General features: G+C 38.1%; 1 protein-coding gene across 1 annotated transcript in view; it reads left to right on the top strand.

Annotated features, from left to right (window-relative positions):
- The first annotated feature begins 370 nt into the window (after positions 1–370).
- LOC128653350 (complement component receptor 1-like protein) overlaps positions 371–26589 on the top strand; it is an 80843-nt gene continuing 54624 nt past the window's right edge. The window contains exons 1-3 of the mRNA XM_053706576.1: positions 371–459; positions 1098–1220; positions 12612–12818. Coding sequence (XP_053562551.1) covers positions 1115–1220; positions 12612–12818 — 313 coding nt within the window. The 5' untranslated portion in view covers positions 371–459; positions 1098–1114. The remainder of the gene's footprint in view (positions 460–1097; positions 1221–12611; positions 12819–26589) is intronic.

Below are 26589 nucleotides of genomic sequence, written 5' to 3'. Positions count from 1 at the left end.
GAGAGCAATGAACGCACTTCTACCACTTGCCATCGAAAGTTTTGGCTACATTAAATATGCTTTAGTTAAACATTTTGCTTAAAAATTAATTAGCAATCATTTTAACCACTGACTTCTAATACCCAATAGCGCATTTTTTGATATATGTAGAATTGAGGCAGAGTAATCTAGCCCTTTTTGTATAGGGACATGAAGGGCTTGGTAGCTACTCCAAACTTTAAAAGTATGAAGTGGCTGCTTGCAGGGTTGGCAGGTGCTATTAAAATGGTTAATACATTTTGTATCTATAACTCTTCTCCACCCTCTTCCCCTCCAAAACACTAATGCTTGCAGTAGATAAAAATTAACTGAAAAGTCAGTTAAATGAATAAACAACTTTAAACTCATGGGACCTTGATTTAGGATTCTATAAAGATAGTAGGTTCTGCTAATTCTCATTCCACTTTTTCATCTAAGCTGGTAAGTTTCAAGCAATTCTACCTGCTACATTACTTTTATTGTCTGAAGGCTCATTTGTACAAGGCGCCTAAGTTAATTTGACTGAATATTTTTGATGATTTTAATAGAAGATTCTATATTAGCTAATACATTTTCCATATGTAAAGCAACATGGAAACATTGGCGAATAAAGCATGTCAGATATAATAGAGACAGTGACAACAAAAGCAAATATTACATATATTAGTATTAGATTAAACAAATACAACTGGAGTAAATGCATGACTTTACTCATTCTGATTGTTTAAAAATGTTAAAGATTTCAGATGATTGAACAAATTGTAATGTAATAACACTTTATCGTGTTTTGTTATCATAAAATAGTATGATTTAAGTGTTTAAAATGTTTATCTAATAGACCAATTGTTTGCAATGAAAGGTCAATTTTTAGTTACATTTCCAGACAAAATGTAAATACAGGGTAAAATAAAATAAAGTCATAAAATACATATGTCTGTTTTTATATCACTTCTGATATAGTTTTGTTAGCTCTTATTTAGGGACTCCATCAATTATGATGGTGTTATTTAAATGTAATATATGTTAATGTATATATAATTGATAAGATGTTTTTTTCTCCAAAAATAATTTGGTTGTAGATGCTGAAAAAAATAAAATGATCTGCAGAATGATGAAGATCCCAAAATCCAATGCATGGAACTTTTACATCACAGCCATATTTTACCTAACTCTGTTTCACATCTTCATTACCTCCGTTCATGGTAAGATCTAAAACTAGCCACTTTAAAAATGATTTAAAAAAACATTTAGTTCTAGAGTTAGAATGTTGAAATACATAATGACGCATAATACTGTTTGCTCTCAGAACTCAGCCTCAAAAACAACAGAAGAATTAATTAAACATTATGTTCAGCTATCAATCATTTACCTAACAAAGTACTTATTAGCTTAAATAGATAGCACAGGTTAACAATTGTCATATTTATTTTGGCTCCTGTCAAATAACTTGATCCAAAAATTGTGTAACTTGACAGCAGACAGCAACAAAATAGCTCACCTATGGCCTGATGATCAAATGATTCTCCAGCTTGTAGAGAAATTGTAGTGCAGACTTAACAGGGGTTAAACCCACTGAATGCTCAAAAGGAAAAGGGCAGATCTCTCTCATTTCTGTATATGAAGGTCAGGCGAGGTCAGTGCAGTATACCTGTAGCACTGCATGATATGAGAGTTTTGTTACACTTACACTTTGTGCTTTGTATTTAATATTACTTTACACTTCAGATTGGAACTTTTAGTATTATTGTATTAAGATTTTCACTTCCTATTTTATATTTTATTACATTTAGATTTAGATCCATCCGTGATTTTACAAATTCTGATTATGTTTTGAAAATTTCTGTGTTACTTTAACAAATTAGGATCATACTTTGTATTTTTCTGTGTATCTTTTACAAAATACATTGCACTTGGTATTTGCTCCATTGTAAAACTAAAACTGACAGTTTCAGAAAGTGAGAGGGACAGGGCAGTTCACTGGACTGAACAGGGAAGTTCACAGGGTATGTTTGAAGGTCTTTCACAATTCCTGTGAAATTTTGTAAGAATTTTAAACAAGCTGGTCTCACTGATTTATCTCACCAGCTGTATGCAGGTGAAGTTTGCTCAAAATTCAAAATACATATTCTGAACTGCCGATAATGGATATTGATCACTTAAACACCAAATGGGCTAAAGAGATTAATAGAGTCTGCCCTTCCACAAAGTCTGTCCATCCTGACAACCTAAAAGATGTATTCAGATGGAAACAGATTACACCTAAGCAATCTCCTTTAAGAACACACTTAAACAGACTCTAGTACTGTTAATGATAATCATGGCAGTGCAAGTGTGACTTACTCAAATATTAACAATTTAATTTAAAAACACAATTGTAGATGTTAGGGTCTTGAAGTGACTTTTCCTACAGATCACTTTAGCTGTTCAGGATATCATGAAGTCAACACATATACATTTGTATATGCATATGTAAATGAGTACCCTGTTCCCTGTATACAGCCCCTCCAATAGGGATAAATGGAGCTTTAATGAATTGATAACAGATATGTTAATAAACCACTAGAATATACCCTGTGGTAATTTAACATAGGTGCAAGCAAATAGAATGTTTGCAAATAGCCGTGAAAATAGTTTTTAAAATGTCTTAAATGATCTTTTAAGGACTTATCAAGTGTCTAGAGGTGTTGAATTTGAAAACCTAAATTGGGCTCAAAAAGCTTTTCAGCCCCATTGGAAAATTAGGGCTTTTAGCAGAGATTTTTCGAAAATACATTTGCTAGTGTAAGATAAAGCCAAAAATGTGCTAATATTTTGTTAAAAGCAAGATAAAGTGCCAAAATTATCACTACCCATAGATTGTGATCAAAACCTATCGCCTAGATTACGAGTTTTGTCGGTAATGCTGTGCGGTGCTAACGAGCAGTTTTCCCTCACCGCTCACCTACAGACAACGCTGGTATTAAGGGTTTTTAGCCGCAGAAAAGTGAGCGGAGAGGAAAATTTAGCTCCACATCTCACCTCAATACCAGCACTGCTTACGGTAGCGGTGAGCTGGCAAAACGTGCTCATGCACGATTTCCCCATAGGAATCAATGGGGGAGAGCCTGCTGAAAAAAAACCTAACACCTGCAAAAAAGCAGCATAAAGCTCCTAACGCAGCCCCTTGATTCCTATGGGGAAATACATTTTATGTCTACACCTAACACCCTAACATGAACCCTGAGTCTAAACAACCCTAATCTTACACTTATTAACCCCTAATCTTATGCCCCCGACATCGCAGACACCTGCATTTTATTATTAACCCCTAATCTTCTGCTCCGGACACCTACATTATATGTATTAACCCCTAATCTGCTGCCCCCAACATCGCCAACACCTACATTATATTTATTAACCCCTGATCTGCCGCCCCCAACGTCGCTGCAACTATATTAAAGTTCTTAACCCCTAAACCTAAATCTAACCCTAACCCTAACACCCCCCTAACTTATATATTTTTTAAATAAATCTAAATAAAATTACTACAATTAACTAAATTATTCCTATTTAAAACTAAATACTTACCTATAAAATAAACCCTAAGATAGGCACAATATAACTAATAGTTACATTGTAGCTATTTTAGGATTTATTTTTATTTTATAGGCAACTTTGTATTTATTTTAACTAGGTACAATAGTAATTAAATAGTTATTAACTATTTAATAGCTACCTAGTTAAAATAAAGACAAACTGACCTGTAAAATAAAACCTAAACTAAGTTACAATTACACCTAACACTACACTATAATTAAATTAATTACCTAAACTAAATACTATTAATTACAATAAAATAAAATTATCTAAAATACGAAAACAAACAAACACTAAATTACCTAAAATAAAATAATTACAATTTTTTTAAACTAATTACATCTAATCTAATCCCCCTAATAAAATAAAAAAGCCCCCCAAAATAATAAAAAGCCCTACCCTACACTAAATTACAAATAGCCCTTAAAAGGGCCTTTTGTCGGTCATTGCCCCAAAGTAATCAGCTCTTTTACCTGTAAAAAAAACTACAATATCCCCCCTAACATTAAAACCCACCACCCACACACCCAACCCTACTCTAAAACCCACCCAATCTCCCCTTAATAAAAGCTAACACTAACCCCTTGAAGATCACCCTATCTAGAGAAGTCTTCACCCAACCGGGCCGAAGTCGTCAATGAAGCCGGGTGAAGTGGTCCTCCAGATGGGCGGAATTCTTCATCCAAGCCGGGCAGAAGAGGTCCTCCAGACGGGCAGAAGTCTTCATCCAGGCGACATCTTCTATCTTCATCCATCCGGCGCAGAGCGGCTCCATCTTCAAGACATCCGACATGGAGCATCCTCTTCAAACGACGTCCAACTGAAGAATGAAGGTTCCTTTAAATGATGTCATCCAAGATGGCATCCCTTCAATTCCTATTGGCTGATAGAATTCTATCAGTCAATCGGAATTAAGATAGAAAAAATCCTATTGGCTGATGCAATCAGCCAATAGGATTGAGCTTGCATTCTATTGGCTGATCCAATCAGCCAATAGAATGCCAGCTCAATCCTATTGCCTGATTGGATCAGCCAATAGGATTGAACTTCAATCCTATTGGCTGATTGTATCAGCCAATAGGATTTTTTCTACCTTTATTCCGATTGGCTGATGCAACAGGATCTTCCCAGGGCCATCTTTAACATAGGGTAAAAGGGGCAGCTGCCCAGGGCCCAGTCTTTGTTGAGGGGCCCAAGAGTCCTAAAAAAAAAATTATTTTTTTTTTGGTTCATGCCAGACTGCTGATGTTATATGATATGGGGGACACACACAGTCAGTCCTAATACTGTCACAGTCAAAAGTTCTCTGCTTATATTTATTTGCGAGAAACTGTGCCAGATCGTGCAGGTGTCATGTGACATGCCAAGCTAGTGCCATGTGCTGTTTTAGATGTGCACTGTGCAGCACTAAATGCTAAGCTCTAACTCGGCATTCAGCCAATCCCACTGCAACAGAAAAGGTCCTGCTGGGGTTACCACTTTTACCAGGTAACTGCTCTGGTGGTGGGGATTGTTTCAGGGTAGGGCTGACTGTAGGCGCATGCAGCATAAAGCTGGAGCGGCAGACATGTGAGGATTTGAGCATCTGTTCAGCTGCACACTTCTCTATTCAGTCTTGAGGCTGTGTGACTCATCTCACACTGTATCCATGCCGCCTTAGGCAAACAGTATCCAGTCTGCTGGTCCCCTTAACCCTGCTCTTTCTGCTGTGGTCCTAAGATCAACTAACTGAAGTTTGTTAGGGGAACAGTATTTGTAGAAAGGTGTTAGTGGGAAGAATAAGTGAGTGCACACACGCCCCTCCCCCATGCAGCAGCAGCATCTAGTGCAGGATGAGAGGGAACCTGTTCCTAGCAAAGAAGTGACATCTGCTGCTGTGGCTGATGTATAGTGTCATGCTAATACTTCACACATTAAGGTAAGGTATATTTTTATAGGTATTTTTTTCTCTTTGTCTCAGATTTTATAGGTTCCCATAGTAGTTCTGCTGTTCCAGTTAGTAAACTTATATTTGTCTGCACCTCCATGCTTCCTCCTGTTGTCGGCACCTCCATACTTCCTCCTGTTGGCTGCCCTAAATCTCTATAACCAGCTAACCTCACACAAGAATCACATTCAAAAGCATATTCAATTAATCCACAGTGGAGGAATTTATATATTTATTTACTTATTAGTACTGCTTAGGTCCAGTTTCACATATTGCAATTAATTTAATTTTTTTAAAATGATTAGCGCAGCAGTGGATGATCCACTGCTGGGCTAATAATTTAAAAAAATTATAAAATAAATTGATTTAGTTGTTTTTTTGGGATGTTGGGGTGGAGAGCGAAATTCCATGAGGGGGGCCCCAAGAAAATGTTTGCCCAGGGTCCAGTCAATATTAAAGACGGCCCTGGATCTTCCTCAAAGCAAATTTTTGCTGAACGTTTAATCTTTGCTTTATTTTAGTATAAAAATAAGTAACAAATACAAATATCTTAGAAAAACACAACCATTAGCGGTAAATGTATTCCAATCAAATAAAAACAATGTGTAATTTGTAATACACTGCACAATGATTTGTTTGTTTCTTAGTGTAACACACACTCAGCCAGATTACAGGTTTTGTGTTATGGCTGGCTCGCTAATAACTTGCAAGTTATTTTCACCGCTCACCTTTAATAGCGCTGCTTTTACAGGTTTGCAAAAAAACGTCTTGTGCGGGCGAAATGGTTGCGTTGAGCTCCATACCGCACCCAAATAGTGATGTCGCAAACCTAAAAATTTGACTTCATTGACTTCAATAGGCAGGCGAACTTTAAAACCCACAAGGACTCTTTCTGGCCACAATAGTGATGGAAAAGTTGTTTCAAGGGGACTAACACCTGGACTGGGGCATGCCGGAGGGGGATCCATGGCAAAACTCCCACGGAAAATTACATAGTTGATGCAGAGTCTGGTTTTAACCCATAAAGGGCCTAAATCACCTAACATTCCTAAATTGTTTGGAATAACATGCTTTAAAACATCAGGTATGATGTTTTATCGATCAGGTAGTGTAAGGGTTACGCCCGCTTCACAGTGACAGACCAAACTCCCCGTGTAACACACCGCAAACAACCGCAAACAGTCCATTTGCACAACCACGAGATAGATAGATTTGATAGATAGATAGATAGATACATTGAAGGCAACTTCAATTAGATTACACTAGCAGACTGATGTTTCACAGTCCAAAAATATTTTTTTAAAATATTTACACTACTGTTATAACAAATATGATTGGTGGCACTAGTTAGCAAGTGGGCCTGGCACACATGCTGGGAGGAAGGCAACTGCAATTAGATTACAATAGATGACTGATGTTTCTCAGTCAAAAAAGTTTTTATTTTAAATATTTACAATACTGTTATAACAAATATGATTGGTCGCACTAGTTGGCAAGTGGGCCTGGCACACACGCTGGCAGGCAGGCAACTGCAATTAGATTACACTAGATGACTGATGTTTCTCAGTCAAAAAAGTTTTTATTTTAAATATTTACAATACTGTTATAACAAATATGATTGGTGGCACTAGTTGGCAAGTGGGCCTGGCACACACGCTGGCAGGCAGGCAACTGCAATTCAATTGCACTAGCAGACTGATGATTCACAGTCAAAAAAGTTTTTATTTAAAATATTTACACTACTGTTATAACAAATATGATTGGTGGCACTAGTTGGAAAGTGGGCCTGGCACATACGCTGGCAGACAGGCAACTGCAATTAAATAACAATAGCAGACTGATGTAAAAGTGTTTTTTTTTTTTAAAAAAAGTTACACTAATGTTACAACAGATAGGAGTGATGGCACTCAGGATAAAAGTAGGCACAGTATGTGCTGGCAGCCTGACACACAGGCTGGCACTAGTGGCAGGCTGGCCTGGCAACTAAAATTAAATAACACTATAAGACTGATGTAAAAGTTTTTCTTTACAAAATTTAAACTAATGTTACACCAGATAGGAGTGGTGGACTGGCACTGAGGATGGAAGTAGGCGCAGTATATGCTGGCAGCCTGACACACAGGCTGGCACTAATGGCAGCCAGGCTGGCCTGGCAACTAAAATTAAATAACACTAGAAGAGGACTGATGTAAAAAAAAAAATTAATTTTTTTTACACTAATGTTACAGCAGATATAAGTGGTGGAAAAAAGAGCTATTTATCACACTATATGATGTGGGCCTGACACACAGGCCTGATTGAAAATGAAATTAGATTACACTAGCAAAATGATTTAAAAGTGTTTTTTTTTTTAAATGTACAATAATGTTAAGCAGATATGAGTGGTGGCTGGCACAGCAATTAACCTCAGTATATGCTGTGTAACCCTGACACACAGGCCTGATAGAAAATGAAATTAGATTACACTAGCAAAATGATTTAAAAGTTTTGTTGTTTAAATTTACACTAATGTTAAGCAGATATGAGTGGTGGCTGGCACAGAGCAATTAAACACAGTATATGCTGTGTGAGCCTGAGACACAGGCCTGATATAAAATTAAATTAGATTACACTAGCAAAATGATTTAAAAGTTTTGTTGGTTAAATTTACACTAATGTTAAGCAGATATCAGTGGTGGCACTAATCACAGTATATGCTGTGAGCCTCACACACATTCTGAAAGCCAGGCAAATGCAAATAAATTTACAAATAAAAAAAAAAACGACTGAAGTTATAGCCCTAAAAAGGGCTTTTTGGGGTGCTGTCCTTGCAGCAGAGATGAGATGAGTCCTTCAGGACTGTAGTGGACACTAAATACACTAGCCTAGCTATCTATTTCCCTATAATGTCAGCAGCAGCAACACTAAAGCTCCTCTCACTAAGAGGCTCACTAAGCAAGATCGTAATGAATCTAAAATGGCTGCTGCCAAGGAGCTGGGAGGGTCTGTGAGGGAGTGTCTGCTGCTGATTGGCTCAAATGTGTCAGAAGGCTGTGAGATACAGGATCAAAGTTTCCTCAATGATGACACATAGGGGGCGGATCGAACATCGCATATATTCGCCCGCAGCTGGCACTAGTGGCAGGCTGGCCTGGCAACTAAAATTAAATAACACTAGAAGACTGATGTAAAAGTTTTTCTTTACAAAATTTAAACTAATGTTACACCAGATAGGAGTGGTGGACTGGCACTGAGGATGGAAGTAGGCGCAGTATATGCTGGCAGCCTGACACACAGGCTGGCACTAATGGCAGCCAGGCTGGCCTGGCAACTAAAATTAAATAACACTAGAAGAGGACTGATGTAAAAAAAAATTTAATTTTTTTTACACTAATGTTACAGCAGATATAAGTGGTGGAAAAAAGAGCTATTAATCACACTATATGATGTGGGCCTGACACACAGGCCTGATTGAAAATGAAATTAGATTACACTAGCAAAATGATTTAAAAGTGTTTTTTTTTTTAAATGTACAATAATGTTAAGCAGATATGAGTGGTGGCTGGCACAGCAATTAACCTCAGTATATGCTGTGTAACCCTGACACACAGGCCTGATAGAAAATGAAATTAGATTACACTAGCAAAATGATTTAAAAGTTTTGTTGTTTAAATTTACACTAATGTTAAGCAGATATGAGTGGTGGCTGGCACAGAGCAATTAAACACAGTATATGCTGTGTGAGCCTGAGACACAGGCCTGATAGAAAATTAAATTAGATTACACTAGCAAAATGATTTAAAAGTTTTGTTGGTTAAATTTACACTAATGTTAAGCAGATATCAGTGGTGGCACTAATCACAGTATATGCTGTGAGCCTCACACACATTCTGAAAGCCAGGCAAATGCAAATAAAATTACAAATAAAAAAAAAAAACGACTGAAGTTATAGCCCTAAAAAGGGCTTTTTGGGGTGCTGTCCTTGCAGCAGAGATGAGATGAGTCCTTCAGGACTGTAGTGGACACTAAATACACTAGCCTAGCTATCTATTTCCCTATAATGTCAGCAGCAGCAACACTAAAGCTCCTCTCACTAAGAGGCTCACTAAGCAAGATCGTAATGAATCTAAAATGGCTGCTGCCAAGGAGCTGGGAGGGTCTGTGAGGGAGTGTCTGCTGCTGATTGGCTCAAATGTGTCAGAAGGCTGTGAGATACAGGATCAAAGTTTCCTCAATGATGACACATAGGGGGCGGATCGAACATCGCATATATTCGCCAGCAGCGGCGAACGCGAACAAGCTATGTTCGCCGGGAACTGTTCTCCGGCGAACAGTTCGCGACATCACTACACCCAAATACAAGCGGTGTTTTGACGTGCTCGTGCACGAGTTCCCCATAGACATCAATGGGGAGAGCCAGCTAAAAAAAGCCTAACACCTGCAGTCGTGGAGCGTAAAGCTCTGTAACGCAGCCCCATTGATGTCTATGGGGAGAAAAAATTATGTTTAAACCTAACACCCTAACATAAACCCCAAGTCTAAACACCCCTAATCTGCAGCCCCCGACATCGCCAACACCTACATTACACTTATTAACCCCTAATCTGCCGCCCCCAATGTTGCCGCCACCTACCTACACTTATTAACCCCTAATCTGCCGCCCCCAATGTCGCCGCCACCTACATACATTTTTTAACCCCTAATCTGCTGTCCTCAATGTCGCCACCGCCACTATACTAAAGTTATTAAACATCTGGCCTCCCACATCCCTAACACTAAATAAATATATTAACCCCTAATGTAACCCTAAGTGTAATCCTAACCCTAACGTAACCCTAACACCCCCTAACTTTAATATAATTAAAATAATTCTAAATAAAACTTACTATTAATAACTAACTAATTCCTATTTAAAACTAAATACAAACTTACCTGTAAAATAAACCCTAAGATAGCTACAATATAACTCTACAGCAAAAACACAAAAATGGAGACAGAGGCGCGACATTTGTAGAAACGTCAAACACCAAAGAATCAATGATGTAGTATAACAGGATACTCACAAACGGGATGGCACTCTCTTGTGCCAATAGAGGCAGGCTGGTGTTCAAACAGCAAACCAGCTAGCTGTTTTAAGGCAATTCTTGTCACTACCGAGTATCATCCCAGGAACTGGATCACTGTAAATACAGCTGGCTGCAAGGAAGATGGAAGGCAAGGCAATCTAGCCCCTTCTGGTAGCTGAAGGAGAATCTCAAAAAGACACCATGTGCCAGGTTGGAACTTAAAAATATATTTATTAAAAGTCTAAAACAATTAGATGGCTGGGTGAATATGAGATCTCCACAATGAGATAGACAGAAAAAGCGACGCGTTTCTCAGGGATAGACCCCATTTCCTCAGGCTTGTATACATACATCTCAAAAAATGCCCTTTAAATAGGGCTCAGCTACCAAACAATGTTTAAGCCCCTCCCCTTCCTGTGTATAAATTGGACCAATAAAACCCCTTTCTCTTCAGTACATTCCATTGTCAGGTGTAACACTTTATTAATTAGTGCCTGTGTAAACAATGTGGTTTAAAATATTGAAAAAAAGATCCCACTATGTTAAAAGCATTTGAAAAAGACATATAGGACAATATGTAACTCGGAGTGCAGATATAGCTTATACCAGGAGCGTGAAATTTAGATTATAATAAAAATATTTTTATTTTGTACACAGGAAGGGGAGGGGCTTAAACATTGTTTGGTAGCTGAGCCCTATTACAAGGGCATTTTTTGAGATGTATGTATACAAGCCTGAGGAAACGGGGTCTATCCCTGAGAAACGCGTCACTTTTTCTGTCTATCTCATTGTGGAGATCTCATATTCACCCAGCCATCTAATTGTTTTAGACTTTTAATAAATATATTTTTAAATTCCAACCTGGCACATGGTGTCTTTTTGAGATTCTCCTTCAGCTACCAGAAGGGGCTAGATTGCCCTGCCTTCCATCTTCCTTGCAGCCAGCTGTATTTCCAGTGATCCAATTCCTGGAATGATGTTTGGTAGTGGCAATAATTGCCTTGAAACAGCTAGCTGGTTTGCTGTTTGAACACCAGCCTGTCTCTATTGGCACAAGAGAGTGCCATCCCGTTTGTGAGTATCCTGTTATACTACATCATTGATTCTCTGGTGTTTGACTTTTCTACACATGTGGCGCCTCTGTCTCCATTTTTGTGTTTTTGTTGCAGAGTTCGATCATCATATATGGTGAAGTCAGAGTGCTGCCTTTCCTTCACATTTTGAGGATCTCTACAAAACACCTAAAGACTGATTCATATATATTGTTTGTATGGTATTATACTCATTTATTTTTTTAGCTCTGTACTGTTTAACTATAGCAGATTCCATTAATGTATTCCTAAAGTGCCTCATATATCCTTCTAGTGCCTCCTATAGGAGCTGGTGGTATAGAGGCGTTTCCAATACACCTATCTATACTGTCTGTCTCCATTTTGTTTTAGCTACAATATAACTAATAGTTACATTGTATATATCTTAGGTTTTATTTTTATTTCACAGCTACGTTTGTATTTGTTTTAGCTAGGTAGACTAGTTAGTAAATAGTTGTTAACTATTTACTAGCTACCTAGTTAAAATAAATCTTCTAAAATAAATCCATAATTACCTAGACCCCTACTGCCTTTCTTCCTCAATCAGAAAGGTAGTGAAACCAAAATTAGAGAAACAGAGACCTAGCACAAGTTGACCCTAACATCTAACACATTTGTAGCTCCCAAGGGTCAAAACATTTACAATCTGTGCAAGGTCTAAAAGCTGTATGACCTCCATTGCAAGACAATCATTATTAATTACCCAAATTATTCCCTATCCAAGGGACACCCTTGGCAACCTTATTGTAAAGATTCCCAATGTAAAAAACTGCTAAGTCTTGAATACACCCAAGACATCTAAAGCACATGCTATAAATTTAAATTACTAATCATGTACTGGAATTTAAAAGTTAAACTTTTCAGCACATGATTTCTGTTTTTTTTTTTTTTTTTAAATACTACTGAATTTTTTGTGATCTTCATATTTTACTTACAATCTTTGCTTTGTTTTAGGGGTCATTTGTCCTGAACCTAAAGTGTTTAATGGAGAAATCAAAGAGGGAACACCATCCTCCTTCCATGAGGGTTTAGAAAGGGGATACAAAGTGATGGATTTAGTGAAAGTGGAATGCAATACTTTTTACAGTTTAAAAGGAGCAGATACAATAGTTTGTGGCTATGACTTGAAGTGGCATCCCAGCATTCCCATCTGTCAGAGTTGTAAGTGTTTACCTGTCTTCCCTCACATGTATTAAGATGTTAATCTTCGATCTAACAGTATTATGTATGTAAAAATTGTTTTCAAAACTAATATAACAACCTTTTGATTGTTGACTTGGTGGTTAAACTTAAAGGGATACTAAACACAATTTTTTTCTTTTATTATTAAGATCGAGCATGTAATTTTAAACAACTTTCTAATTTACTCCAATTTGCATTTTTTATAGTTTTCTTGCTATCTTTATTTAAAAAGCAGGAATGTAAAACTTAGGTTCAGCACCCTGGATGCATTTAGCCACCAATCAGCGAGCCCTACCAAGGTGCAGAACGTACATACCGGCCTTTCAAATAAAGATACCAAGAGAATGAAGAAAAATTGATAATAGGAGTAAATTAGAAAGTTGCTTAAAAGTGCATGCTCTATCTATATCATTAAAGAAAAAAATTGTGTTTAGTATCCCTTTAAATCAACTACTTCTATTACCTGAAATCCTCCTTGAGTTCTTCATAATAATAAAGAAGTAGAATAACTGGTAAATCTAATATTTAAATATACATTCAAATAATTAGAAAATAAAAAATTAATAGGAACATGATAGGGTGCTTCATGCTATTTAATATTTACTGTTACAATTCCATTGATATTTTTAACGTTTTAATTATTCTGCACCATATTATACTATTATATATAGGTATGGATATATATAGATATATATATATAGAAATATCTATTTAAAAATACTCTCCTATGTGAAGAAGATTGGAATTAGAAATATTTATAGTAAATACATAACACTTTATTAAATATGAATATTGCATAAATAAGATTTTACATGTTTTTAGCTTCTTGACTGCAAAGGGCTCCAATGCATATATATATATATATATATATATATATATATATATATATATATATGTCTATAAATGTATACATATATATTTGTGTTTAAATGCGTATATATATCCCTAAATACATATATACACATATAAATACATCTGTACACACGCACTCATACACACACACACATATTTAGACATGTGTGTATATATATATATATATATATATATATATATATATATATATATATATATATATATATATATTAATATATATATACATACAGTGGGACAAAAAAGTATTTAGTCAGCCACCAATTGTGCAAGTTCTCCCACTTAAGAAGATGAGAGAGGCCTGTAATTTTCATCATAGGTATAAATCAACTATGAGAGACAAAATGTGGAAACAAATCCAGACAATCACATTCTGATTTGGAAAGAATTTATTTGCATATTATGGTGGAAAATAAGGTCACCTACAAACAATCAAGATTTCTGGCTCTCACAGACCTGTATCTTCTTCTTTAAGAGGCTCCACTGTACTCCACGCATTACCTGTATTAATGGCACCTGTTTGAACTTGTTATCAGTATAAAAGACTAGGATAGATGTATGAATCAGCGCTTATTTCTACCAGCCAAATATAGAATGGTCCCTCTCACAGAGAACAATAGGTAGTTAGAAATTGAAGAGAAAAAAAAGTACTGGCGCTAACAGCTAGGTCAGTGATCAAACAAATAAATGAGTAATTCTCAGAATAGACATGAGAGAGTGGTTACACCCAAAAAATGAAAGGGAAAGTATATACTTTCCAAGTAAAAATTAAAAGGTAACAATAAAGTATATAAAATGGAATTTTTCACAAGTCAATAGCAATAGTGTATATAATATTGATTTTTCCACAGGTGATAATAAAAGAGACAGATGTCAAAATATTAATAAAACTTCAATGTTTATTTAGAAAAGAGATAAAACCTAAATAGGACTGCACAAGAGGTGTCTGGTGTGTAATGGATAATTTTAGATAACCTAGCTCTAAAGAAGAGCTCGAACAAGCAAATTACAATAGGTAAGTGTAATAAAACTATCCTATACACTGGTGACTGCTAAATTATAGATAAGAGCAATAATGACAGTAGTAACAGTGTGGTCACAGAGCTCTACTAGAGCTATGAATAATATTAATACAGATAAAAATACATAAAATTACTAGCAGACTGGACGTCCAGTTAAAATAGTGAAATAGACACAGTTTAAACCAATTTTTACACAAGTAGTAGCTGCACATTGAATAAGAGTCTTTCTGAAAGACTGGGGATAACCAAACGATTATCCGGTTATAAGGCAAGTAGTATACTATCAAGCGAGAGTTGCTGGAAAATGTAAACAGTTCACTCTCGTATGCTGTTGATCTTGCTCTGCGAGTATTGGATCAATCAAGCATATGAGAGGGGTACCTGTAGATGGCCGGCGTAATATCCGTTGGTGGGGGGCGGCTACCAGGAGCCGTGCACTCTCAACAGTAATCGAGTGCTGTGGAAATCCCCTTGTTGGAACTCTAATCCTCTGGGTCTTTTTCCTCCTATCGCAGACCGCTTGCTTTACCGCTGTACTCTCTGACAGCGAGTGCAGTGCAGATTGCTGGAACTGTTCCGGTTCCCTTGGCTGTGTGAGTGACGTATCCGCTTACGTGATAGGGGTTTACGTGCGGTCGTCAACAGCTGGGCTCAGGTTTGGACTGTATCCAAGAAGTGTCCGATTCCGATGCAGGGCTCACCAAACGTATTTTAATTCACGCTTGGGAAAACAAAGTTCTTTGCCTTTTGGTAATAGAGCAGTGGGCCAACTTCAATCAGTATAAAAGAAACCTGTCCACAACCTCAAACAGTCACACTCCAAACTCCACTATGGTGAAGACCAAAGAGCTGTCGAAGGACACCAGAAACAAAATTGTAGACCTGCACCAGGCTGGAAAGACTGAATCTGCAATAGGCAAGCAGCTGTGGGAGCAATACTTAGAAAATGGAAGACATACCAGACCACTAATAATCTCCCTCGATCTGGGGCTCCACACAAGATCTCACCCCATGGGGTCAAAATGATCACAAGAACGGTGAGCAAATATCCCAGAACCACACGGGGGACCTAGTAAATGACCTGCAGAGAGCTGGGACCAACATAACAAAGGCTAACATCAGTAACAGACTACGCCGCCAGGGACTCAGATCCTGCAGTGCCAGACGTGTCCCCCTGCTTAAGTAAGTACATGTACGGGCCCGTTTGAAGTATGCTAGAGAGCATTTGGATGATCCAGAAGCGGATTGGGAGAATGTCATATGGTCAGATGAAACCAAAGTAAAACTGTTTGGTAGAAACACAACTCGTCATGTTTGGAGGAGAGAGAATGCTGAGTTGCAACCAAAGAACACCATACCTACTGTGATGATTGGGGGTGGCAACATCATGCTTTGGGGCTGTTTCTCTGCAAAGGGAACAGGACGACTGATCCGTGTACATGAAAGAATGAATGTGGCCATGTATCGTGAGATTTTGAGTGCAAACCTCCTTCCATCAGCAAGGGCATTGAAGATGAAACGTGACTGGGTCTTTCAGCATGACAATGATCGCAAACACACCGCCCGGGCAACGAAGGAGTGGCTTCGTAAGAAGCATTTCAAGGTCCTGGAGTGGCCTAGCCAGTCTCCAGATCTCAACCCCATCGAAAACCTTTGGAGGGAGTTGAAAGTCCGTGTTGCCCAGTGACAGCCCCAAAACATCACTGCTCTAGAGGAGATCTGCATGCAGGAATGGGCCAACATACCAGCAACAGTGTGTGACAACCTTGGGAAGACTTACAGAAAACGTTTGACTTCTGTCATTGCCAACAAAGGATATACAGTTTAACAAAGTATTGAGATGAACTTTTGATATTGACCAAATACTTATTTTCCACCATAATATGCAAATAAATTCTTTCCAAATCAGACAATGTGATTGTCTGGGTTTGTTTCCACATTTTGCCTCTCATAGTTGAGGTATACCTATGATGAAAATTACAGGCCTCTCTCATTTTCTTAAGTGGGAGAACTTGCACAATTGGTGGCTGACTAAATACTTTTTTGCCCCCCTGTGTATATGTACCACAAAAACATCCTAAGGGAGTTTGACAAAGGCCTGCCACAGGTGTTGCAGGGACCAGTCCCTAGCCTCCTCTTGTTGGTTCAGCATTATACTCCTTGTATTTAGATCCTTTGCTGTCACACTTACAGCACTAGATTGGCTATCTACTAGAAGCAGTATGTTAAATCCAGTAGTGCGGGAGCCTATCAGGCAAGAGTGGGGGTTGTTGTTTGGCACCTGCTTAGCCTTTAAGCTATTAGTAGATACTCACCTATAGATATAGCATAGCTTGAGGAACATTATGTCAGACATTTAGGCATGAGTATTCAGAAACCTTATTTCCCTATGTATGTTAGAGGTGCTTTAAGTATTTTGTATTATTAGTGCGTTGGTGTATTCATGCACTGGCTTTCTTTCATGCTTGTTTCTTCTTAGCATGCATCGGCTTATTAGTGTGCACTTTTTTTTTTGCACACAGCTTTCTTGTTTGCGCTTTTTTAGCATATGTTGGCTAATGTGCATGTCAGTATTTATTTCACGCCTTTGTTTTTAGTGCACATCAGCTTATGCACACAGTGACTATTTTTGCACCTTTATTCATCTATGCTTGTCATGCACGGACATACTAGTAGGTACGGTATTTAACGTTTACATGCAGTTTTTCAGTAGGCTTCATTTTTTATGTGCACAGTCTCTTTGAATGTGTTTGCTTGTTCGGCCTGATGTTAGCCTTTATTAATGCTATATGAATATTTAATGCTCCTTAAGTTTGCTTAAACCTCTGTTGAGGGGGTACGATTTTCATTACTTCCATGAGCTGCTTTATTTGGGTATATGGTTACATTTACTTATCCTGCCTTTATTGTTTTTGTGATGTTGATATCATTATCTGTCTTTTAATTTACTCATCTGCCTGTTAATATATTCATTTTTTTATTATGGAGCATACTGATCCTGTCCCCTAGTCCTTTAGAAGCTAGATTCTCTGAACACTTTCTTACTAATAGCAAGTGTATTTTTTGCAAGCTGGTTGATATATTCCCCCCTTCTCATCTTTGCAAATCATGTAGGGATAATCTTATGTATTCTAATAAGTTCAATGCTGCTTTTGCTTCTAAGGGTATTTATCCTCTGTCTCTTTGTTCTACACAGGGCAGTTCTTCAGATTTTTCTCCAGGATTTAAATTTTTGTGTATGCTTTACTATATCTAAGATGTTGGTGGCCATGCCTCCCCCAAGTAAGCATAAAAAGGTGGTTACTGATAATCCCTCAACTATTTTACCTAATTTGAGTAAATTTAAGTCTGTTAAGATAAATATTTCTAGTCCTGGTTCTTCTGATTTATCTTTTGAAAGTGAAGTGTTTTCAGACGTTCACGAGGAGGAAACTGAAAGTCCTCTTTTTTGTTTAAGCTTAAACACCTTCATTCTCTTTTACGAGAAGTATTATGTACTTTAGGGATTCAGTATTTTTGGTTCTTGTTGCTATCTTTGAGATAATTTCTGAAGACTGATCTAAACCTTTTATCCCTTTTGATCCTGCTTAAAGATTTGAAAGTTTGTTTCCTTTGGCCACTTCTAAGGTGGTTGGTGCTATTTCTACTTTGGCTGAACGTACCACTATTTCTCTTGAGGATAATAACTCTTTTAGAGACCCTATAGATAGGAAATTAGAGTATTTGCATAGAAAGTCTTTTTTGCAAGCAGGTTTTCCTTTTAGACCAGTGATTAGAATGTCTTTCATTGATATTGCCTCTACACTTAGGTGTGCAGGTTTATCGCTAAGGAGGTCTGCTTGTTAATAGATTTCTAATCAATTAAAACTCTTGAAGACAGCTAATACTTTAAGTTGTGATGTTGTTGTTGATGATGATACTAAGATCAATGCTAAGAAAATGGCACTAGCATTTCTGACTTAGAAGGCTTTGTGGTTGAAATCATGGTCTTCTGACTTATAAATCTAGACTTCTGTCTCTTTTTTTTTTTTTTATTGAATTTCCAAAAAACGTACATGAAAAATTAAGCATTTCAAGACGTATCTATAGTGCAAATCTCCACTTTGATTATGATGAAAAAATAAGCAAGAAGTCCAGGAATATCAAAATGGATGTTATATTCTGTGTTGACCCCTTATTTACTTAGGCCTAGATTTGGAGTTTGGCGGTAGAAGGGCTGTTAACGCTCCGCTGGCTTTTTTCTGGCCGCACCATAAATTTAACTCTGGTATCGAGAGTTCAAACAAATGCTGCGTTAGGCTCCAAAAAAGGAGCGTAGAGCATTTTTACTGCAAATGCAACTCTCGATACCAGAGTTGCTTACGGACGCGGCCAGCCTCAAAAACGTGCTCGTGCACGATTCCCCCATAGAAAACAATGGGGCTGTTTGAGCTGAAAAAAAACCTAACACCTGCAAAAAAGCAGCGTTCAGCTCCTAACGCAGCCCCATTGTTTCCTATGGGGAAACACTTCCTACGTCTGCACCTAACACTCTAACATGTACCCCGAGTCTAAACACCCCTAACCTTACACTTATTAACCCCTAATCTGCCGCTCCCGCTATCGCTGACCCCTGCATATTTTTTTTAACCCCTAATCTGCCGCTCCGTAAACCGCCGCAACCTACGTTATCCCTATGTACCCCTAATCTGCTGCCCCTAACACCGCCGACCCCTAGATTATATTTATTAACCCCTAATCTGCCCCCCACAACGTCGCCGACACCTGCCTACACTTATTAACCCCTAATCTGCCGAGCAGACCTGAGCGCTACTATAATAAATGTATTAACCCCTAATCTGCCTCACTAACCCTATCATAAATAGTATTAACCCCTAATCTGCCCTCCCTAACATCGCCGACACCTAACTTCAATTATTAACCCCTAATCTGACGACCGTAGCTCACCGCTACTATAATAAATGGATTAACCCCTAAAGCTAAGTCTAACCCTAACACTAACACCCCCCTAAGTTAAATATAATTTAAATCTAACGAAATAAATTAACTCTTATTAAATAAATTATTCCTATTTAAAGCTAAATACTTACCTGTAAAATACATCCTAATATAGCTACAATATAAATTATAATTATATTATAGCTATTTTAGGATTTATATTTATTTTACAGGCAACTTGGTAATTATTTTAACCAGGTACAATAGCTATTTAATAGTTACCTAGTTAAAATAATAACAAATTTACCTGTAAAATAAATCCTAACCTAAAATATAATTAATCCAATCAGCCTATCAGATTGAGCTCGCATTCTATTGGATGTTCCGATCAGCCAATAGAATGCGAGCTCAATCTGATAGGCTGATTGGATCAGCCAATCGGATTGAACTTGATTCTGATTGGCTGATTCCATCAGCCAATCAGAAAATTCCTACCTTAATTCCGATTGGCTGATAGAATCCTATCAGCCAATCGGAATTCGAGGGACGCCATCTTGGATGACGTCCCTTAAAGGAACAGTCATTCGTCGTTCAGTCGTCGGGCCGGATGGATGTTCCGCGCTGGAGGTCTTCAGGATCCTGCCGCTTCGCTCCGGATGGAAGACCATAGAAGATGCCGCCTGGATGAAGACTTCAATCGGATGGAAGATCCTCTTCTGCCCCGCTTGGATGAAGACTTTGACCGGATCATGGACCTCTTCAGCCCCCCGCTTGGGCTTGGATCAGGACATCGGAGGAGCTCTTCAGGACGGATCGGTGAACCTGGATGGTGAAGACAAGGTAGGAAGATCTTCAGGGGCTTAGTGTTAGGTTTATTTAAGGGGGGTTTGGGTTAGATTAGGGGTATGTGGGTGGTGGGTTGTAATGTTGGGGGGGGGGGTATTGTATGTTTTTTTTTACAGGCAAAAGAGCTGAAATTCTTGGGGCATGCCCCGCAAAGAGCCCTGTTCAGGGCTGGTAAGGTAAAAGAGCTTTTACCTTTTTTAATTTAGAATAGGGTAGGGAATTTTTTATTTTGGGGGGCTTTGTTATTTTATTAGGGGGCTTAGAGTAGGTGTAATTAGTTTAAAATTGTTGTAATATTTTTCTTATGTTTGTAAATATTTTTTTATTTTTTGTAACTTAGTTCTTTTTTATTTTTTGTACTTTAGCTAGTTTATTTAATTGTATTTATTTGTAGGAATTGTGTTTAATTAATTTATTGATAGTGTAGTGTTAGGTTAATTGTAGGTAATTGTAGGTAGTTTATTTAATTAATTTATTGATAGGGTAGTGTTAGGTTTAATTATATCTTTGGTTAGGATTTATTTTACAGGTAAATTTGTTATTATTTTAACTAGATAACTATTAAATAGCTATTGTACCTGGTTAAAATAATTACCAAGTTGCCTGTAAAATAAATATAAATCCTAAAATAGCTATTATATAATTATAATTTATATTGTAGCTATATTAGGATGTATTTTACAGGTAAGTATTTAGCTTTAAATAGGAATAATTTATTTAATAAGAGTTAATTTATTTCGTTAGATTTAAATTATATTTAACTTAGGGGGGTGTTAGAGTTAGGGTTAGACTTAGCTTTAGGGGTTAATCCATTTATTATAGTAGCGGTGAGCTACGGTCGTCAGATTAGGGGTTAATAATTGAAGTTAGGTGTCGACGATGTTAGGGAGGGCAGATTAGGGGTTAATACTATTTATTATAGGGTTAGTGAGGCGGATTAGGGGTTAATACATTTATTATAGTAGCGCTCAGGTCCGCTCGGCAGATTAGGGGTTAATAAATGTAGGCAGGTGTCGGCGACGTTGAGGGGGGCAGATTAGGGGTTAATAAATATAATATAGGGGTCGGCGGTGTTAGGGGCAGCAGATTAGGGGTACATAAGGATAACGTAGGTGGCGGCGCTTTGCGGTCGGAAGATTAGGGGTTAATTATTGTAAGTAGCTGGCGGCTACGTTGTGGGGGGCAGGTTAGGGGTTAATAAATGTAATACAGGGGTCGGCGGGGTTAGGGGCAGCAGATTAGGGGTACATAAGTATAACGTAGGTGGCGGTCGGCAGATTAGGGGTTAAAAAATTTTAATCGAGTGGCGGCGATGTGGGGGGAGCTCGGTTTAGGGGTACATAGGTAGTTTATGGGTGTTAGTGTACTTTAGAGCACAGTAGTTAAGAGCTTTATAAACCGGCGTTAGCCCAGAAAGCTCTTAACTCCTGCTATTTTCCGGCGGCTGGAGTTTTGTCGTTAGATGTCTAACGCTCACTTCAGAAACGACTCTAAATACCGGCGTTAGAAAGATCCCATTGAAAAGATAGGATACGCAATTGACGTAAGGGGATCTGCGGTATGGAAAAGTCGCGGCTGAAAAGTGAGCGTTAGACCCTTTAATCACTGACTCCAAATACCAGCGGGCGGCCAAAACCAGCGTTAGGAGCCTCTAATGCTGGTTTTCACGGCTACCCCCGAACTCTAAATCTAGGCCATTGTCTATAGTCCAGCATAGTTCTCCATATTGGGGTAATTCTTAAATGGTCTGTATAGTTAATCCTATATGAAAGATTTGCTCTTGGAGCATGTAACATAGCTCAGTAACAAAGAAAAAAAAGAAAAAACAACAAATACAATTAGCAACAGAACAAATAATTAACCATTAACATACTGTATGTTCTCACTTAATCTTATTCATTTCAAACTGGATACCTTGAGTAAATTGAAGATAGATAAACCTGATTGGAATACTAATATTTATTAAAATTATTTTGTATGCAAATTTCAGCCACCAATATATGAGTCCCAATAAAATATCATATCAGAATACATTTGTATACGGTTAGTTTTAAACTAATGGTATCTTCCTAACACACAGTGGCCTAGATTTAGAGTTCGGCGGTAAAAGGGCTGTTAACGCTCCGCGGGTTTTTTTCTGGCCGCACCATAAATTTAACTCTGGTATCGAGAGTTCAAACAAATGCTGCGTTAGGCTCCAAAAAAGGAGCGTAGAGCATTTTTACCGCAAATGCAACTCTCGATACCAGAGTTGCTTACGGACGCGGCCGGCATCAAAAACGTGCTCGTGCACGATTCTCCCATAGGAAACAATGGGGCTGTTTGAGCTGAAAAAAAACCTAACACCTGCAAAAAAGCAGCGTTCAGCTCCTAACGCAGCCCCATTGTTTCCTATGGGGAAACACCTCCTAAGTCTGCACCTAACACCCTAACATGTACCCCGAGTCTAAACACCCCTAACCTTACACTTATTAACCCCTAATCTGCCGCCCCCCGCTATCGCTGACCCCTGCATTACACTTTTAACCCCTAATCTGCCGCTCCGTAAACCGCCGCCACCTACGTTATCCCTATGTACCCCTAATCTGCTGCCCTAACATCGCCGACCCCTATGTTATATTTATTAACCCCTAATCTGCCCCCCACAACGTCGCCGACACCTACCTACACTTATTAACCCCTAATCTGCCGAGCGGACCTGAGCGCTACTATAATAAAGTTATTAACCCCTAATCCGCCTCACTAACCCTATCATAAATAGTATTAACCCCTAATCTGCCCTCCCTAACATCGCCGACACCTACCTTCAATTATTAACCCCTAATCTGCCGACCGGAGCTCACCGCTATTCTAATAAATGTATTAACCCCTAAAGCTAAGTCTAACCCTAACACTAACACCCCCCTAAGTTAAATATAATTTTTATCTAACGAAATAAATTAACTCTTATTAAATAAATAATTCCTATTTAAAGCTAAATACTTACCTGTAAAATAAATCCTAATATAGCTACAATATAAATTATAATTATATTATAGCTATTTTAGGATTAATATTTATTTTACAGGCAACTTTGTAATTATTTTAACCAGGTACAATAGCTATTAAATAGTTAAGAACTATTTAATAGTTACCTAGTTAAAATAATTACAAATTTACCTGTAAAATAAATCCTAACCTAAGATATAATTAAACCTAACACTACCCTATCAATAAAATAATTAAATAAACTACCTACAATTACCTACAATTAACCTAACACTACACTATCAATAAATTAATTAAACACAATTGCTACAAATAAATAACATTAAATAAACTATCTAAAGTACAAAAAATAAAAAAGAACTAAGTTACAGAAAATAATAAAATATTTACAAACATAAGAAAAATATTACAACAATTTTAAACTAATTACACCTACTCTAAGCCCCCTAATAAAATAACAAAGCCCCCCAAAATAAAAAATTCCCTACCCTATTCTAAAATACAAATATTACAAGCTCTTTTACCTTACCAGCCCTGTACAGGGCCCTTTGCGGGGCATGCCCCAAGAATTTCAGCTCTTTTGCCTGTAAAAAAAAACATACTATACCCCCCCCCCCAACATTACAACCCACCACCCACATACCCCTAATCTAACCCAAACCCCCCTTAAATAAACCTAACACTACCCCCCTGATGATCTTCCTACCTTGTCTTCACCATGCCAGGTTCACCGATCCGTCCTGGCTCCAAGATCTTCATCCAACCCAAGCGGGGGCTAGACATCCACTGAAGAAGTCCAGAAGAGGGTCCAAAGTCTTCCTCCTATCCGGCAAGAAGAGGACATCCGGACCGGCAAACATCTTCTCCAAGCGGCATCTTCTATCTTCTTCCATCCGATGACGACCGGCTCCATCTTGAAGACCTCCAGCGCGGATCCATCCTCTTCTTCCGACGACTAGACTACGAATGACGGTTCCTTTAAGGGACGTCATCCAAGATGGCGTCCCTCGAATTCCGATTGGCTGATAGGATTCTATCAGCCAATCGGAATTAAGGTAGGAATTTTCTGATTGGCTGATGGAATCAGCCAATCAGAATATAGTTCAATCCGATTGGCTGATCCAATCAGCCAATCAGATTGAGCTTGCATTCTATTGGCTGATCGGAACAGCCAATAGAATGCGAGCTCAATCTGATTGGCTGATTGGATCAGCCAATCGGATTGAACTATATTCTGATTGGCTGATTCCATCAGCCAATCAGAAAATTCCTACCTTAATTCCGATTGGCTGATAGAATCCTATCAGCCAATCGGAATTCGAGGGACGCCATCTTGGATGACGTCCCTTAAAGGAACCGTCATTCGTCGTCTAGTCGTCGGAAGAAGAGGATGGATCCGCGCTGGAGGTCTTCAAGATGGAGCCGGTCGTCATCGGATGGAAGAAGATAGAAGATGCCGCTTGGAGAAGATGTTTGCCGGTCCGGATGTCCTCTTCTTGCCGGATAGGAGGAAGACTTTGGACCCTCTTCTGGACTTCTTCAGTGGATGTCTAGCCCCCGCTTGGGTTGGATGAAGATCTTGGAGCCAGGACGGATCGGTGAACCTGGCATGGTGAAGACAAGGTAGGAAGATCATCAGGGGGGTAGTGTTAGGTTTATTTAAGGGGGGTTTGGGTTAGATTAGGGGTATGTGGGTGGTGGGTTGTAATGTTGGGGGGGGGGTATAGTATGTTTTTTTTTACAGGCAAAAGAGCTGAAATTCTTGGGGCATGCCCCGCAAAGGGCCCTGTTCAGGGCTGGTAAGGTAAAAGAGCTTGTAATATTTGTATTTTAGAATAGGGTAGGGAATTTTTTATTTTGGGGGGCTTTGTTATTTTATTAGGGGGCTTAGAGTAGGTGTAATTAGTTTAAAATTGTTGTAATATTTTTCTTATGTTTGTAAATATTTTATTATTTTCTGTAACTTAGTTCTTTTTTATTTTTTGTACTTTAGATAGTTTATTTAATGTTATTTATTTGTAGCAATTGTGTTTAATTAATTTATTGATAGTGTAGTGTTAGGTTAATTGTAGGTAATTGTAGGTAGTTTATTTAATTATTTTATTGATAGGGTAGTGTTAGGTTTAATTATATCTTAGGTTAGGATTTATTTTACAGGTAAATTTGTAATTATTTTAACTAGGTAACTATTAAATAGTTCTTAACTATTTAATAGCTATTGTACCTGGTTAAAATAATTACAAAGTTGCCTGTAAAATAAATATTAATCCTAAAATAGCTATAATATAATTATAATTTATATTGTAGCTATATTAGGATGTATTTTACAGGTAAGTATTTAGCTTTAAATAGGAATTATTTATTTAATAAGAGTTAATTTATTTCGTTAGATAAAAATTATATTTAACTTAGGGGGGTGTTAGTGTTAGGGTTAGACTTAGCTTTAGGGGTTAATACATTTATTAGAATAGCGGTGAGCTCCGGTCGGCAGATTAGGGGTTAATAATTGAAGGTAGGTGTCGGCGATGTTAGGGAGGGCAGATTAGGGGTTAATACTATTTATGATAGGGTTAGTGAGGCGGATTAGGGGTTAATAACTTTATTATAGTAGCGCTCAGGTCCGCTCGGCAGATTAGGGGTTAATAAGTGTAGGTAGGTGTCGGCGACGTTGTGGGGGGCAGATTAGGGGTTAATAAATATAACATAGGGGTCGGCGATGTTAGGGGTAGCAGATTAGGGGTACATAGGGATAACGTAGGTGGCGGCGATTTGCGGTCGGAAGATTAGGGGTTAATTATTTTAAGTAGCTTGCGGCGACGTTGTGGGGGGCAAGTTAGGGGTTAATAGATATAATACAGGGGTCGGCGGTGTTAGGGGCAGCAGATTAGGGGTACATAAGTATAACGTAGGTGGCGGTCGGCAGATTAGGGGTTAAAAATTTTAATCGAGTGGCGGCGATGTGGGGGGACCTCGGTTTAGGGGTACATAGGTAGTTTATGGGTGTTAGTGTACTTTAGGGTACAGTAGTTAAGAGCTTTATAAACCGGCGTTAGCCAGAAAGCTCTTAACTCCTGCTATTTTCAGGC

The sequence above is a fragment of the Bombina bombina genome, chromosome 3 (genome assembly GCF_027579735.1).
Source record: "Bombina bombina isolate aBomBom1 chromosome 3, aBomBom1.pri, whole genome shotgun sequence".
Classification (NCBI taxonomy): Eukaryota; Metazoa; Chordata; class Amphibia; order Anura; family Bombinatoridae; genus Bombina; species Bombina bombina.
Note: the sequence above shows the minus strand (reverse complement) of the source record. Positions and strands in the feature narration are given on the sequence as shown.